General features: G+C 41.9%; 1 protein-coding gene across 1 annotated transcript; it reads left to right on the top strand.

The window, feature by feature from the left end:
* Positions 1–476: 476 nt before the first annotated feature.
* On the top strand, positions 477–16,809 carry ercc6l2 (excision repair cross-complementation group 6-like 2). Its single transcript, XM_087811812.1, has 20 exons — positions 477–1,331; positions 1,714–2,113; positions 2,194–2,310; positions 2,431–2,624; positions 2,712–2,805; positions 2,980–3,047; positions 3,115–3,322; positions 3,442–3,582; positions 5,742–5,855; positions 5,927–6,046; positions 6,105–6,176; positions 8,346–8,491; positions 9,618–9,713; positions 9,792–9,891; positions 9,949–10,101; positions 10,159–10,233; positions 11,927–12,551; positions 12,645–12,799; positions 12,855–13,015; positions 15,806–16,809. The coding sequence occupies exons 2-20, from the start codon at positions 1,775–1,777 to the stop codon at positions 16,665–16,667; spliced, it is 3,840 nt and encodes a 1,279-aa protein (XP_087667938.1). The 5' UTR covers positions 477–1,331; positions 1,714–1,774; the 3' UTR covers positions 16,668–16,809.
* The last annotated feature ends 451 nt before the right edge of the window (positions 16,810–17,260 follow it).

Here is a 17,260-nt window from a genome sequence, read left to right as displayed (position 1 = left end):
GTTTATCAGACTTAGTTTCTGTTAAAGAACAGTTTATGTTCCAGCAACGATTCATCAATGAAACGACGACGAACCTGCAGCCGATGGACGCTTCATTGAAACCGTGTGAAGCTGGTGTCGGTCCTCGCAGCACGGTGAGCGACGGCGAGTGTGTGTGAGATCTGCTGCGGCGTGTAAACAGTTTGACATCACTGTTTGGGTCTTTACGAGAACATCTGCAGCAGCTGCCCTGTAAATTCCTGCTGCAGTCAAAACAACAAGTTTGATTTTTCCTAAGCAGTGGTTTTCGAAAGTTGACCCTTCGACGTTTGGGGGAAAGTCAGAAGACCAGGGATGAAGATCCACCGTGTTTATAGGACACGTGTTGTGCCAGCGAGCTCAGCTGCCAATTCAAGCACACGTGACAATCTCACTATTAAACAGAAGGAACATGTAATAAACCACGAATAACATGTGAGGAAGTATCTGACTTTTATTACACTTTTATTTTTTATATTGTGTTTCCTGCTCTGATGAGACTTCTGGACCATTTAAAATGTTTTTGTCTTTTTAATAGAAAAGTTTTTCACTTGTTTGTATTTATTAGAGAAGTGAGATAGATGTATTTAAACTGGAATATTAAGAATTCACCTTTAACATTTCACTCTTTGTTTATTTATATTATACTGTATAATTCGTGCATTATAATATAGCGTTCATTATTCCATCGGGGGCTGTAATAAAAGACAAACACTAACTGGATAATGTGTTTTCTGAGCGTGTAAAACCAATAAATAAAAATAAAAATAAAATTCAAAGTTCAGATCCTGATACATATTAAACATCGAGTCAAGCTTAAACACAATAAAACGTACTTGAAAAGTTTATAAATAAATAAATAAACATTATTATTTTGTAAAATCCTATAAATACAAAAGAGAAAACGAAAGGAAGTTTATTCAAACAGCACTTTCACTTACTTTAAGTCGTTTAAATGAAAACTAAATAATGTGACACAAATAAAATCCAGCAGGTTAAAGAGATGCCAAATAAAACAATTTGAAACTTTATTGATCGCGTTACGTTGTTTCTACTCAAGAGTTTCCTAAAAAATTAAAATGTATCGAAAGTGCGACGCGGAATGCGCAGACACATAAACACTGTCGTGGACTATAGCCTCGTAAATGTTTCTTTTCTCAACAACCGAACCATCAAAGGAATGTTTTACAAACACACAGACATGTTTTAATGTTTTAGGCAACAGTGAAGCACGTTTTTATGGCGAAACTCTCGATGGAAACTTGGCGTTTTGGAAGCTACTTTGCTAACAAGCTAACAGAGAAAAGATAAAGGTAAGATTAATCCAAATGGATTTTATATTTAACTGTTTAGAGTTCGTTAGAGGTCGTGTTCCTCCTTTTATTGACTTACAGCTCGATGTATTGATTATCATGGTTTTTTAAACACAACTGTGGACGTTGTTTTAGATATTTATATATAAAAAAGTAACGTTAAACAAATAAACTTCCGTAAAGAAACGCAAAAAGTCAGAGTAAAACATATATTTCAGTGCACTCATGAAGGATTTGTTTATTTGATTCTTTTTTTTCTTAATAAAGAACAACACAAAAAGATATTTAATACAGTCTACGATCATATTGTCATTTATTCGTCATTTGTCGTATTAATGTAAATCCTTTTTTCCCCATTTCTTCCGTCATTCTTCTTCTCCAGTTTTTAAGTTGTAGGTTGTCATTTCCATTTAGTAAATTCCATAAATTATTTTAATAACATCATGGACGTCGGAACCAGTCATCAAAATAAAGCCGCAGCTCAGCTAGAAGAAGAAGAAGAAGAAGATGAAGAAGAAGATAAAGAGGAGGACGACAGACGAGACACTACAGGCTTGGATGGATTCGCTCGAGAGAAACCGTTCTTTCCCAACAGGGTCACCCTTCCATCAGTGAGCGTTCCCCTCGAGTTGAGCAGCACGAGAGGCCATAAAGTTCCGTACACCATCAACAGATACCTGAGGGACTACCAGAGAGAAGGGATTCAGTTCATGTACAACAACTACATCCAGTCCAGAGGCTGCATTCTTGGAGATGACATGGGTCTAGGAAAGACTGTCCAGGTGAACAGCAACGTGCATATGATGATTTTCTGAATCCTTTTTGCTTTTATTTGTCTTACATTCCTAACATCTCACAACAGGTCATAGGATTTCTGTCGGCCATTTTGCACAAAAAAGGGACTTGGGAAGACGTTGAGAAGAACAAGCCTCAGTTCCTGCAGAGTCAAATGCCTTCAAGAAAGAGTAAACCTAACAAAGTACGTGTTTTATAGTATAAATCATGTTGTTATGTTTTTTTAAAGTCTTTAACCATCAAGTGAAATGTATAAAAAGTGGCGCCAAAGATGCTTGAATCTCTGTGTTCTTTGTTCCTCGAGGTGTTTCTCATTGTGGCGCCTTTGTCTGTGCTTTACAACTGGAAAGACGAGCTGGACACGTGGGGTCACTTCCAGTGCATGGTTGTTCACGGGCTGAGGAAGGAAGAGGATCTGGCTCGCATCAAAAATGGCCGCGTCGAAATTGCTCTGACAACCTATGAGACTCTTCGCATTTGTCTGGATCACTTTAACAAGTAAGTACTTAAGTATTTTTTAAATAATCAGTCTCAAAGTTTAGATTTTTTTTTATGCCAATAAATGACTCTCCTGTCGCTCGACAGCATCTCCTGGTCTGCTGTGTTTGTGGACGAAGCTCACAAGATAAAGAATCCAAGTTCCCAAATCACCCAGGGAATGAAAGGCCTGAGATGTCAGGTAAAATAACTTCAACATGTTTAATGAAATGTTCAGCGTCAGGAAGTTTGAGCTGCTGTGGATTTAAATTGAAAACAGTTTTATTCTTTTGTCGTTTGAAGTCGTCTAAACTACTTGATAATAAGACATTTAAAGAGACAAGTTTTGTTGAATCAAATGTTTCGTTCTCTTCAGATCCGGGTCGGTCTCACTGGTACCATCCTACAGAACAACCTGGACGAGCTGTGGTGTGTCATGGACTGGTAGGTTTGCACAAAATGTCCGCCAGTTCCCCGCGTTAACACGTCCACCATTTTGTCGCTGCCGCAGGGCCGTGCCTGGTTGTCTCGGGAATCTGGGCTACTTTAAGAACACGTATTCGGATCCCATAGAGCAAGGGCAGAGGCACAGCGCGACCAAACGCGTCCTGGCCACGGGGAGGAAGGCTGTCCGGGACCTGGTGGGGAAGATCTCCCTCCATTTCCTCAGGAGGACGAAGGCGCTGATCAAGGAGCAGCTGCCTAAGAAGGATGACAGGGTAGGGTCCGAACAGACCTTCTCGCGTTAATGAAATCCAGTGTTCTGGAACCACACTCTGATATTGGATGTTCGTGATCGGGGGGACGACCTTCAGCGGCTGATGGTCATGTGCTTCAGGTGGTGTATTGCTCCCTCACCGACTTCCAGCAGGCCGTGTATCGCGCCGTGCTGGACAGCGCCGACGTGAAGCTGCTGCTGAGGTCTTCGGAGAAATGTCGCTGCCAAAGCGGACGCACGAGAAGAAGCTGCTGCTTCAAGGTCAGTCCGTCCTCCGGGGGATCGTGTGGGACGTCACCGGAGCTCGCGTGGAAACGAATCGCAACAACTCAACGGTGTTTGTTGAAACTTTAGGGTTTGGTTTGTTGATGAACGATGACAGTTCCAACAGACTGAGGACCACAGTGTGTTTTAAAGTGTTTGTCAGGCTCTTCATTCACAGCCAGTCGACCTTCTTGAGCACCTTCCAGAACCACAGCTGACGTCCTCATGACCTCATGCATGAACCTCTTTAATTCTCGACACTTTCCCGGGGCCTCATGTACTCGGGGGTTTAATGAACAATAAACATGCTGAGCCACCTTTACGTCAAAGTCCACATGTATTAATACTGAAGAGATACAAAGTTCATAATTCCAGCAGGTGTCAGATGCAGGTCAGCCTCACTAGTCATGTTGAGATGTTCACATCAGAGTCACATGATCAATATTGATCATAAATTAACACACAGTAGTTACACGAGTTAATATGTTCACATTCACTAAATTGATGATCTTTATTTATTAAGACAACATCCATCATTTTATAATGAATATTTTAATCCGCTATTTAATAAATGTAATAAGAAGTCGCGTGTGTTTCAGTCACATTTATATGAAACATGATCAGATCATCTTCATCATCTTCATCATCATCATCATCATCATCATCATCTTCTTCATCATTTTCATCATCAATACTCTTTAAGTCACTGATTTACACTTTTATTCTTGTTAAACTCATTTTCAGACATTTCAAATAAGCCCCTGATCGTCTGTAAAAAAAAGTATTTGCGTTAATAAATGTATATAAAATATAAACATTTACCGAGTTTTAAATGTAAGTATGTGATCATGTCAGACATGTTTAAATGAACGAATATAAACAGTTAAACCAGTTTATGTTTATGTTTTCATTTGTTTGTTCTGATCGTGGAGAGAAAAATCACAGACTCTGGTTCATTTAAATATGATTTAAATATGTAAATGAAGGCGTGGAAAGGGACGAACAAGTCTGCGATTAATTCTACGTTGACTGGGATGTTCGAAGGAAAAGTGTCTAAATTCGTGTCGCGCAACAGATTCATACGTACGAATATTTTTGTGCTGAGTCATCTTCTGGATTTAGGTTTACGGACATATTTAGTAGAAGATCTACGAACTTCTTAGTACATGAAGCTCCTGGTTGTTCCTTTCCTCATTTCTAATTAATTAATTAATTAATTAAACTAATTAAGAACTTTCATATAAGTACATCAGTGCCATTACAATATTCAATGGTTTTATTTAACATTTATAATCAGAATCAGAATTTTCGTTATTGCGGTTTGCAGTAAAAAAAAATGTTTAAAGCATGTTTTTTTAATTATTGGTAAAATATCAAACTGTGTGTAACGTTCATTAGAAATGATTGAATTCAATGATTCAACAGAAAAACTCTTGAAAAACAACATTTCGATTAAAAGAGTTTCAACATAAATAATGTTTATTAAATATTCTGATGATGTACTTCCATCATTATAAAGTATTATTTATTTACTTCCGTGATGTATTTGCTCACCTCACAGTCTGATCACATGTGTCTCCAAACTTTCATAATAACGTAAAAACATTCCCATCAAACTGTACAAAAAGAAAGATTAATAATCAAACTTTGCTATTTCTAGTGAAAATGTGACTTTTTTGTTTGTAACGACTCAAAAGCACAAGTTCATCGATTTTCAAATGTTTGTTGTTGTCATTTGATTGAACGTAAATGAGGTAAACGAGTGAGTGAAGTCTGGGATGAGTTGAGACATGAAGGAAGAGAGAAGGTGATCGAAGTGATGGAGCAGATGAAGAACTAGCTTCAGTCCACACAGAAGATTCTGGATCATAGATGTAGACTCGAGTCCATCATGTTGTTGTTTGTGTTGCTGCTCTGTTAGCATTTAGCTTCTGAGAAAGTCAGTCCGCTTTTGTCTCCGTTTGAAGATTCATCTTCTCCGTGTCCAACATGTTGTCGTTCATCTCCACGAGGACCATGTGTCCAGACTGACGAGTCGAGCTCAGATCTTAGGAGGACTTTTTACATCCAAACTAACTTGAATCATGACGTTATTATCAGTCAGTCTACGAGCTAAACACGCCGCTAAACTACTGTATTTGTTTCTTTTCTTCCAGACAAACTCTTACGGAGCACCGATATCATCTCTTTATTTTAGTTACTTGGCCATTTTGAGAAAGATCTCCAACCACGTCGCTCTTCTGCAGTCGACAGGAACCAGCAAAGGACAGGTTCGTGTGTTTTATGGTTGTTAAGGTTGTGAAGAAAACGTCAATGACACGATTGTTGTCGTCTCTCTCAGGAAAAGTACGTGGGTGCGATCTGTAAGAAAGTGTTCCAGCAGTTTCCCGACTTCGTGCAGAGATGCAAGAACGAGGCGTTCGAGGCTCTGTCGGACCCGATGTACAGCGGGAAGATGAAGGTAGAACCTACGATTGTAGCTTCGGTTCGGCTGTTCATCGTCCTTCTCTCTCCTTTAGGTTCTGGAGAAGCTGATGAAGTATCACCTGAAGAATAAAGACAAAGTGCTGCTGTTTTCTTACTCGACCAAGGTCAGACTTTTTGATCGTCTTGAATGTTGTTTCTCTGGCTGTTGACGTGAAGCTGTGACCTTTTACGACAGAGGTCGAAGTCAATCAGTCGACAGACCAAAATGTTCGAACGATTAAAGTCGTATCTTTAACTTTATGTAACAAGAAGTTTTTTTTATCTTGATTATCTCTGTGTTTGTCATCCTGAACAACTGTCTTTACATTCTGTATAAAACAAATTATTTATTTTTATATTTATATTTATTTATTTATATTCTTTATATATGCACAGGTTTCCTTTTAAGTATCACAATTAAACTTCCGGCCTCTAGATGGCAGCAGTTGTTACTTCCTCCTCAGCTAAAGTAAGAATGATGACTGAGGACGAGAGGATACAGTGAGTCCAGCTGCTTTTAAAGCTGATGTTTGGACATATTTTCGTTTGAAAACACATGAAGGCAGTGATGACTGAGAACGAGAGGATACAGTGAGTCCAGCAGCTTTTAAAGCTGATGTTTGGACATATTTTGGTTTGAAAACAAATGGAAGCAATGATGACTGAGGACGAGAGGATACAGTGAGTCCAGCTGCTTTTAAAGCTGATGTTTGGACATATTTTGGGTTGAAAACACATGAAGGCAGTGATGACTGAGGACGAGAGGATACAACTTTTAAAGCTGATGTTTGGACATATTTTAGTTTGAAAACAAATTGAAGCAGTGATGACTGAGGACGAGAGGATACAACTTTTAAAGCTGATGTTTGGACATATTTTGGTTTGAAAACAAATGGAAGCAATGATGACTGAGGACGAGGGGATACAGTGAGTCCAGCTGCTTTTAAAGCTGATGTTTGGACATATTTTGGGTTGAAAACACATGAAGGCAGTGATGACTGAGGACGAGAGGATACAACTTTTAAAGCTGATGTTTGGACATATTTTGGTTTGAAAACAAATTGAAGCAGTGATGACTGAGGACGAGAGGATACAGTGAGTCCAGCTGCTTTTAAAGCTGATGTTTGGACATATTTTGGGTTGAAAACACATGAAGGCAGTGATGACTGAGGACGAGAGGATACAACTCTTAAAGCTGATGTTTGGACATATTTTGGTTTGAAAACAAATGGAAGCAATGATGACTGAGGACGAGAGGATACAGTGAGTCCAGCAGCTTGTAAAGCTGATGTTTGGACATATTTTCGTTTGAAAACACATGAAGGCAGTGATGACTGAGAACGAGAGGATACAGTTTTTAAAGCTGATGTTTGGACATATTTTGGTTTGAAAACAAATTGAAGCAGTGATGACTGAGGACGAGAGGATACAGTGAGTCCAGCTGCTTTTAAAGCTGATGTTTGGACATATTTTGGTTTGAAAACAAATTAAAGCAGTGATGACTGAGGACGAGAGGATACAGTGAGTCCAGCTGCTTTTAAAGCTGATGTTTGGACATATTTTGGTTTGAAAACAAATTAAAGCAGTGATGACTGAGGACGAGAGGATACAGTGAGTCCAGCTGCTTTTAAAGCTGATGTTTGGACATATTTTGGTTTGAAAACAAATTAAAGCAGTGATGACTGAGGACGAGAGGATACAGTGAGTCCAGCAGCTTTTAAAGCTGATGTTTGGACATATTTCGGTTTGAAAACAAATGAAAGCAGTTACGACTTCATCAAGAGTCATGTGGTCTGTAAAAAAACATTTTTGTTTCCTTTTATTTTGGATACATTTTACAGGTTAAAGAATGAAAAATAAAAAGTTTATTAACGCCTTGAGAATAGTCGTACCGTGTTGTCTTTGGACATTTTCGTCGGAGAGAAATTTGGCCGCGAGCATCAATTTATCGGATCTCTCGGCGCCGCCAGAGGCCTGAACGCACTGCAGTCGCGCAGCTGCTGTTCGCTTGATTTCTTGTTTACATAAAATCTGACACTTTCCTCCCGATGAGCGACGGAGGAATTCGAGTGATTAGTGTTTTTCAGACGACGTTTATGAGCTGCTGTCACCTTCGACTCTGGAATAACATTTTCGGCTTCTGAGGTCATATTCCCCGCAGAGTGTTTCCTGTTTCTTCAAGTCACAGAGTTCAGTCGATTAGTTTATTGATCACCAGCTTCCATCCCATTATAAAAACACAAGTATTGTTTTGAACTAGTATCTGTTGAACATGTGGATGTTCCGTCCATCAGCTGCTGGATGTGCTGCAGAGCTACTGCATGGCGTCCGGCCTGGACTACAGCCGGCTGGACGGAAACACCAAATCCAAGGAGAGGATCCAGATCGTGAAGGACTTCAACAAATCCACTCACGTCAACCTCTGCCTCGTCTCCACCATGTGAGTCCACAAGAGTGTGCGAGTGGTTGTCCGAGCTTTCCAGGGTGTCCCCGACCCTCGCCCCGAGAAAAGCTGCTCTAGACGCGAGTGACCCCTGAAGGGAATCATATAAATGTGGTTCTGGTTTTACTTGGTGTCACTTTAACCTCTCTGTATGGAAATGTGTTTAAGTGTTTTTCATTCTTAAGTATTAATAAGTAGATTAAAAAGTATATAAATCAATAGATATTCAGGAAAGTAAATGTGTATAAAAACAACATTATCTTCCATAAATAATCAGTTGATCATATATTTATAATTTATTTTTGATCCAAATACAAGTTAATATCTGGTTTAAACTAGAAATTATATACATTTATTTTAAATAAATTAATATGAGGAACAAACATGTCGCCTTAAAAACATTATTAGTGCATATTAGTAATAAAAAACTAAAAGATGTTAAACCCAACTCACACATCTTCATCTCCAAGATGCAGTTTGTCAATCACAGCAGAGTGGGTGTGGTTAAAGTCAACATTTTTGATTGATTTAATCTCCAGAAAAACAGTGTTTTCAGTGGGCGGAGCTTAAGATCATTTTCTAATGTCAATATTTCAATGAAAAGAGAGTTTTGTACAAACACACTGATGACAACAGTCACACACACACACACACACACACACTTTAACACATGCACATTCACACTTTAACACACACACACTTTAACACTCACACACATACACACTTTAACACACATACATACTGTAACACACACGCACATACACATACACACTTTAACACACATACATACTGTAACACACACGCACATACACATACACACTTTAACACACATACATACTGTAACACACACGCACATACACATACACACTTTAACACACATACATACTGTAACACACACGCACATACACATACAGACTTTAACACACATACACACACATACAAATAAACTTGAACAAATCTAAAAACAACAAAGTAATACACAAGTAATTAAACAAGATAAGTGTGTGTTAGTAAAACAGTTGCATCAACAACTGTTTGTTTTTCCATCCACTTGAACAACATCCACTTCCTGTTCAGTCGTCAGTTCATCACGTCGTCACTCAAACACTTCCTGTCTCTTCAGGGCCGGAGGTCTCGGCCTCAACTTCGTCGGAGCGAACGTGGTGATTCTGTTCGACCCGACGTGGAACCCTGCCAACGACCTTCAGGCGATCGACAGGTTCGTCAAAATGATTGACACTGATGTCACTTCCTGTTGGTTACGATCTTTAACTGTATATTTGTATACATATCTCAGGGCGTATCGTATCGGGCAGTGCAGGGACGTGACCGTCTTCAGGCTCATCTCTCTGGGAACCGTCGAGGAGGTGGTTTACCTGCGACAGGTTTACAAACAGGTGTGTGAACGTTCTCGTTTCACCGTCTACGTCCTGACGACGTGTGTTCGTGCGCAGCAACTGCAGAGCTCCGTCGTGGGCAGAGAAAGTTCTCGCCGCTACTTCGAGGCGGTCCAGGGCGACGGCGTCCGTAAAGGAGAACTGTTCGGGATCAAGAACCTCTTCAGGCTGCAGGTTCAGGGGACCTGCCTCACCCGCGAGATCCTGGAGGTGAGAAGATAAACGTCTACTGACTCGTGATGATGTGACGAGCGTTTCCTTCATCAGCGAGAAGGACAGGTGGAGGCGGGCGTCATGACGACCAGTCTACACACACCTGAGGAGGACGAGAAGGCGATCGGAGTGAGTAGTTCCTCGACTCGTGTTTCTTCATCATTTTTTTCCACATACTTTATTTATGGCACTATAAGGGCACAATGCATTTTATGGTGAATTAAGCATGAACAGTAACCCTGAAAATTGTTCAGTTGTAACAAATAAACTACAGAACAATGAACTTTATTCTTCCACGAATCCATTGAATTCTTCATCTTCATCACTTGCATGTGGTCTCACATTGGTCAGATAATATAGTGAACCACATAAAAGGTCAGTGAGAACCAGTAGAATGAACACACAAGACTTGTTATGTGCAACCTTTATTTTTGAGAAGATGAAAGGATTTCAAGTGCACCTTGTCGTCTGAAAAATACGGTACTTACACAGCTGTCAATCAAACATTGACAAATTACTGAACATCTTAAGCTGTTCATTCATCAGAGACGGCGAGAAATCTATATTTTTATTTACGATATATGTATTATATGTAGAAGCTATTTTTTACTTACTGTTAATCCGAGAAAGTTTATTGATCTTTTTCTAAACAGACTTTTAAAGAATCTTCAAACTATCACGAGTTCTCCATAGTAATACCACGATATTCCCGCAGTAATACCACGATATTCCCGCAGTAATACCACGAGTTTCCCGCAGTAATACCACGAGTTTCCCGCAGTAATACCACGAGTTTCCCGTAATAATACAACGAGTTTCCCGCAGTAATACCACGAGTTTCCCGTAGTAATACCACGAGTTTCCCGTAGTAATACCACAAGTTTTCCGTGGTAATACCACGAGTTTTGCATAGTAATACCACGAGTTTCCCATAGTAATAGCACAAGTTTCACGTAGTAATACCACGAGTTTCCCGTGGTAATACCACAAGTTTCCCGTGGTAATACCACGAGTTTCGTGTAGTAATACCACAAGATTCCCGTAGTAATACCACGAGTTTCCCATAGTAATACCATGAGTTTCCTGTGGTAATACCACGAGTTTCGTGTAGTAATACCACAAGATTCCCGTAGTAATACCACGAGTTTCCCATAGTAATACCACGAGTTTCCTGTGGTAATACCACGAGTTTCCTGTGGTAATACCACGAGTTTCGCGTAGTAATACTACAAGATTCCCATAGTAATACCACGAGTTTCCCATAGTAATACCACGAGTTTCCTGTGGTAATACCACGAGTTTCGTGTAGTAATACCACAAGATTCCCGTAGTAATACCACGAGTTTCCCATAGTAATACCACGAGTTTCCTGTGGTAATACCACGAGTTTCCCATAGTAATACCACGAGTTTAAAGAAGTACTAAAACTTGAAATCTGTAGAATGGCGACATATTAACTTTTAATAAGCTACATATTCAAATGTTTATTAACATCACTTTAACCACTTATTAACCATCATGAAGTACCTGGTATGTTTCTGTAAGTAAGTAATTTGTATTTATATAGTGCTTTTCCAGACCAGGGTCACAAACTGTTAAACAATCAAAACAATATTCAATAAAGTATATACTTTAAGGGTCAAGATAACACTGAGAACACAACAGGAGTTCCAGAAAACAATTCTTTCTAACTTCATCTTTATTGGGTTTGATTGACAGTTTTCTAAAAGTTCTGCTCTTCGGTCAAACCTTTCATCTTCTGAGCTACAAATCATCTGTTGTCTGTGATTGTATCCGTTTCTGATTCTTTGATCTTCCAAAGTCTCCGGCCGCGAACACCTCACGCGGTCCACCTGTGAAGAGAGACCAGAAGGAGGTCCGGGTCTCCGCAGGGGTCCTGGACTTCAGCAGCGACGAGGATGAAGACGAGCAGCTTCTGAAGACGACCACGAGAGTCAAGGACGGCGGCGCGACTGAAAGTCGAGTCGATCTGTTCCACTACGGGTTTTCCAAACTACTCCAGCGGGTCAAGGCCGAACCGGGCCTGCAGAACCAGGACAGCAGCTCCGGTGAAGATGAGGAGACGAAGACCTCGTGTGAAACACCAAAGTCTGCTGCTGGGACCGACCTGGTGCAGAAGAGTGAAGCTGTGGATCTGAGGCCTGAAGATAAGACGTCCTCGGACGATGACCCGGTTCGATCTCGTCGACCCGAGCAGGACGTCTCAGGATCTGACGCCAGGAAACGACCCGACAACAAGTTCACGGACGTCATCGAGCGATTCTCCTCCTCAGAAGACGAACGGATCGTTCGAGCCGAGCAGAGGAAGCCGACGACAGCTGCGACTAAAACCACCTCCGTGGGTCGAGCGAGAAGATCTGGAGGTGTTTCCTTCACAGAGGAACCTTCGTCGAACCAGGGACACGAGAACATCGACCGCGTCCTCGGTACGTTCTCAGATACTTCACCACGGTTTGAATTAAATATTAAACTGAATATTCTGAAGCCACTGATTCACTTGTGTCCACTGGTGGTTCCAGGAGGGGTCCGCGAGGTGGTCTTCACACACTCCAACCAGGGCGTGGTTGGCGGCAGCAGAGCCGAGGCCAGGATCAGCAGAGCTGCCGTGAGGGACGTCTTCCAGCGAAACATGTATTCTCAGCTCCCGGCGAACCTGCTCGTCGACGCCCCGGAGGTGAGAAGATGCGGCGTCTCAGGAACGTGACCTTCATTGACGACCCCTGTCACAGAGTCCGCCCTCCAGCCCGGAGAACCCTGGGCCGGGTCGGGTCCGTCCCGCCGGGCCCACGCAGATGTTCATGGAGCACCCGGTGACCTTCACCGCCAGACGCACGGACCACAGGAGACACGTCACCGTCGTCATCGGAGAGACTCCACCGGCTGTGCAGAGGTAACATGAAGCACTGAGGGAGTGCATACCTCTGCCAAGAGGCTCATTTGCAGGCTTTACACAGAAGAAACTTCGAAACTTCAGTGACGTCTGCTTCTGGAACTCTGACACGGTCAGGACCAGCTATTATTTATTACACTGTATTAATACTACTGAGCCTCGTGTATTAATACTACGAGTTTCACGCAGTAATACCACAAGTTTCGCTTAGTAATACCACAAGTTTTCCGTAGTATTACCACAAGTTTTGCGTAGTAATACGACAAGTTTCACTCAGTTATACCACGAGTTTCGTGCAGTAATACCACAAGTTTCACGAAGTAACACCACAAGTTTCCCATAATAATGCCACAAGTTTCCCGTAGTAATACCACGAGTTTTGTGCAGTAATACGACGAGTTTCGCGCAGTAATACCATGAGTTTCGCGCAGTAATACTATAAGTTTTGCACAGTAATACAACGAGTTTCACAAAGTAATACCACAAGTTTCTTGCAGTAATACCACAAGTTTCACGCAGTAATACCACAAGTTTTGCGTAGTTATACCACGAGTTTCACGTAGTAATACCACGAGTTTCACGCAGTAATACCACGAGTTTCGCGTGGTAATACCATGTGTTTCGTGAAGTAATACCACAAGTTCCGCGCAGTAATACCACAGAGCAAATGAACTTGTGTGTTCTCTGCAGCTACAGGATTGTGTTATTGTTGTGAAAACATCGTAACCAAGAGGTAAAATAATGTCACACATTATGAAAAGTGTTCAATGAGGCAGAATAAGATGTTATTAAAGATAAGTGTTGCTTCACTACAACAACACACACATCCACAACAACACACACATTCACAACAACAACACACACATTCATACAACAAAACACACATTCCCGACAGTCTCTGGATCAGAGCCAGACGTCACCGCGAGTGAGTGAGCGCCCCCTGCTGGCCCCGTGGAGGAGAGACCACCTCTGAGTCTCCTGCTGTCATGCCAGGGATTGTGTTGAGGGAGTTTCCACGACCGCAGCACTGCCTGAGGACATACACACACACACACACACACACACACACACACACACACACACACACACACAGACACCTCAGTGTCTGGTGAAGACAAGACTGTATCTGTCGAGGTTCAAAAACCCACTGATTTCCCCTCAATTAACCTTTAATGGTTTAAACTTCACTTTCACTTTTATTGATGTTTTTCCAGAGAAGCTGCAGCGACGAGTGTTTTTCACGACGAGGTGCAAAGCTTTAGTGACGACGATTTGAATGTTTCTGCTCAGAACTTCGTGTTGGTTCTGCTGTAAAAAAATCCTGTTATTACTACTCGAAACTCGTGGTATAACTATGCAAAACTCGTGGTATTACTACGCTAAACTTGTGGTATTACTGCGCAAAACTTGTGGTATTACTGCGCAAAACTTGTGGTATTTCTACGCGAAACTTGTTTTATTAGTATGGGAAACTTTTTGTATAACTACGTGAAAATCATGGTATTACTATGGGAAACTCATGTTATTACTACACGAAACTCGTGGTATTACTACGGGAAACCTGTGGTATTACTACGGGAAACCTGTGGTATTACTACGGGAAACTTGCGGTATTACTACGGGAAACTTGTGGTATTACTACCGGAAACTCGTGTTATTACTACGGGAAACCTGTGGTATTACTACGGGAAACTCGTGGTATTACTATGGGAAACCTGTGGTATTACTACGGGAAACTTGCGGTATTACTACGGGAAACTTGTGGTATTACTACCGGAAACTTGTGGTATTACTACGGGAAACCTGTGGTATTACTACGGGAAACTCGTGGTATTACTATGGGAAACCTGTGGTATTAATACGGGAAACTCGTGGTATTACTATGGGAAACCTGTGATATTACTACGGGAAACTTGTGGTATTACTACGGGAAACCTGTGGTATTACTACGGGAAACTTGCGGTATTACTACGGGAAACTTGTGGTATTACTACCGGAAACTCGTGGTATTACTACGGGAAACCTGTGGTATAACTACGGAAAACCTGCGGTATTACTACGGGAAACTTGTGGTATTACTACGGGAAACTTGCGGTATTACTACGGGAAACCTGTGGTATTACTACGGGAAACTCGTGGTATTACTATGGGAAACCTGTGGTATTACTACGGGAAACTCGTGGTATTACTATGGGAAACCTGTGGTATTACTACGGGAAACTCGTAATTACTGTGCGAAACTCCCGTTTTCCCGTTTCGCACAGTAATACCAAGAGTTTCACTCAGAAACACAACGATGTCATCCAGAGCTGGAATTGAACCGGCAACCTTCACAAACAAACCACTGAACCGTCTGAACTGAGTCAACGAACTGTTTGACTTGAACGGAAGATTCTGGATGAAGGACATCGAAGACGAGATGTTCCTTCATCTCACTGATGTTGAGACTTTCCTTCATCACTTGAACATCTGCGGTTCTGAGAAGGTTCTGAGAAGGTTCTGAGATGGTTCTGAGAAGGTTCTGAGATGGTTCTGAGATGGTTCTGAGATGGTTCTGAGATGGTTCTAAGAAGGTTCTGAGAAGGTTCTGAGAAGGTTCTGAGATGGTTCTAAGAAGGTTCTGAGATGGTTCTGAGAAGGTTCTGAGAAGGTTCTAAGATGGTTCTAAGAAGGTTCTGAGAAGGTTCTGAGATGGTTCTGAGAAGGTTCTAAGATGGTTCTAAGAAGGTTCTGAGAAGGTTCTGAGATGGTTCTGAGAAGGTTCTGAGAAGGTTGTCTTCATGTCTCCAGGCAGCAGCTGCAGCAGATGGCGCTCAAGTTCAACTTCTCCTCCGTCCAGAACTTCTCCAGAGACGTGATCGAAGCCTCGTCCACGCAGAGACTGACGTGGCTGCGACAGTTCTACTCCTCGCTGGACCAGCCTCACCTGGCCGACGTCGTCACCGACCACTTCCCAGAATCCTCTGCTGCCGCCCAACCTCCACCATCGACCACTGAGACCACAAAGACCACGAAGACCACGAAGACCACGAAGACCACGGAGACCACGCCGGACCGGTCCAGACCCAGGAGGCGGAAGTACGATCGTGAACGTGTGGAAGATGAACCTCCTCTGAAATCTCAGAGAGAAACTCCTGAGGAACCTGAGAAGGTTCAGCTGCAGATGGAGACTCACGACACAGGAAGTCACTCGGGGACCGTCCGTGAACCTGCAGGACCTTCTGCCGCCTTGATGGACCATGATGAAGATCCGAGGATCACTGAAGCTGCTCACACTGACTCAGAGAAGACACATTCACGCCTGGAGGATCTTCTCGGTGACACGTCCATCCTCGACGACTTCTTCAAACCCAAGTCCAGAGGGGCTCAGGAGAGCAGCTCCTCGAAGACCTCCTGGACCACCGGACGTGTCTCCTCCAGGTCTGGAAGCTCCGGTCAGGAAGGATCGGGGTCACTGCGAACCAAAGGGAGTCGCAGAGACTTGTGGGACGTCCTGGACGACGAGGAGAGCATCAACAAGCTGACGGACGCAGACGTGCAGCAGAGATGCATGAAGAAGAACTTCTCGCTGCAGAAGAAACGAGAAGAAGGAGAAGATAAGAGCAGGAGTCTGTGGAAGACCAACGACAAGTTTCTGTGGAAGAATTTATGATTATAAAAAAGATCTTTTTTAACGACCTGTGTTTTTTTAAATGTTGTTGTTTTTTTAAGCTTTGATTTGATTCAAATCATCACTTCAATCATTTCTAGATTAGTTTTTTTTAATAATTGTAATAAATATGTGAATATTTTTACAGAGTTTGATTCATGAAATCGTTTTAGCATTATGTGTTAGCATAATAGCGTGTCAGCATGATAGCATGTTAGCGTGTTAGCATGATAGCGTGTTAGCATGATAGTGTGTTAGCATGATAGCATGTTAGCGTGTTAGCATGATAGCGTGTTAGCATGATAGTGTGTTAGCATGATAGCGTGTTAGCATGATAGTGTCTTAGCATGATAGCGTGTTAGCATGATAGTGTGTTAGCATGATAGCGTGTTAGCATGATAGTGTCTTAGCATGATAGCGTGTTAGCATGATAGTGTGTTAGCATGATAGCGTGTTAGCATGATAGCGTGTCAGCATGATAGCATGTTAGTGTGTTAGCATGATAGTGTGTTAGCATGATAGCGTGTTAACATGATAGCATGTTAGCGTGTTAGCATGATAGCGTGTCAGCATGATAGCGTGATAGCATGTTAGCG

Source organism: Callionymus lyra, chromosome 1 (assembly GCF_982586985.1).
Source record: "Callionymus lyra chromosome 1, fCalLyr1.hap1.1, whole genome shotgun sequence".
NCBI lineage: Eukaryota > Metazoa > Chordata > Actinopteri > Syngnathiformes > Callionymidae > Callionymus > Callionymus lyra.
This window is presented reverse-complemented; position numbering and strand designations above follow the sequence as displayed.

Excerpts from the sequence above, each read along its gene's own strand:
- ercc6l2 (XM_087811812.1), top strand. The coding sequence starts at position 1,775 with ATGGACGTCGGAACCAGTCATCAAAATAAAGCCGCAGCTCAGCTAGAA. Across the intron at positions 3,323-3,441 it reads TGCCTAAGAAGGATGACAGG|GTGGTGTATTGCTCCCTCAC; the intron begins GTAGGGTCCGAA and ends CATGTGCTTCAG. Across the intron at positions 6,047-6,104 it reads TGTACAGCGGGAAGATGAAG|GTTCTGGAGAAGCTGATGAA; the intron begins GTAGAACCTACG and ends TCTCTCCTTTAG.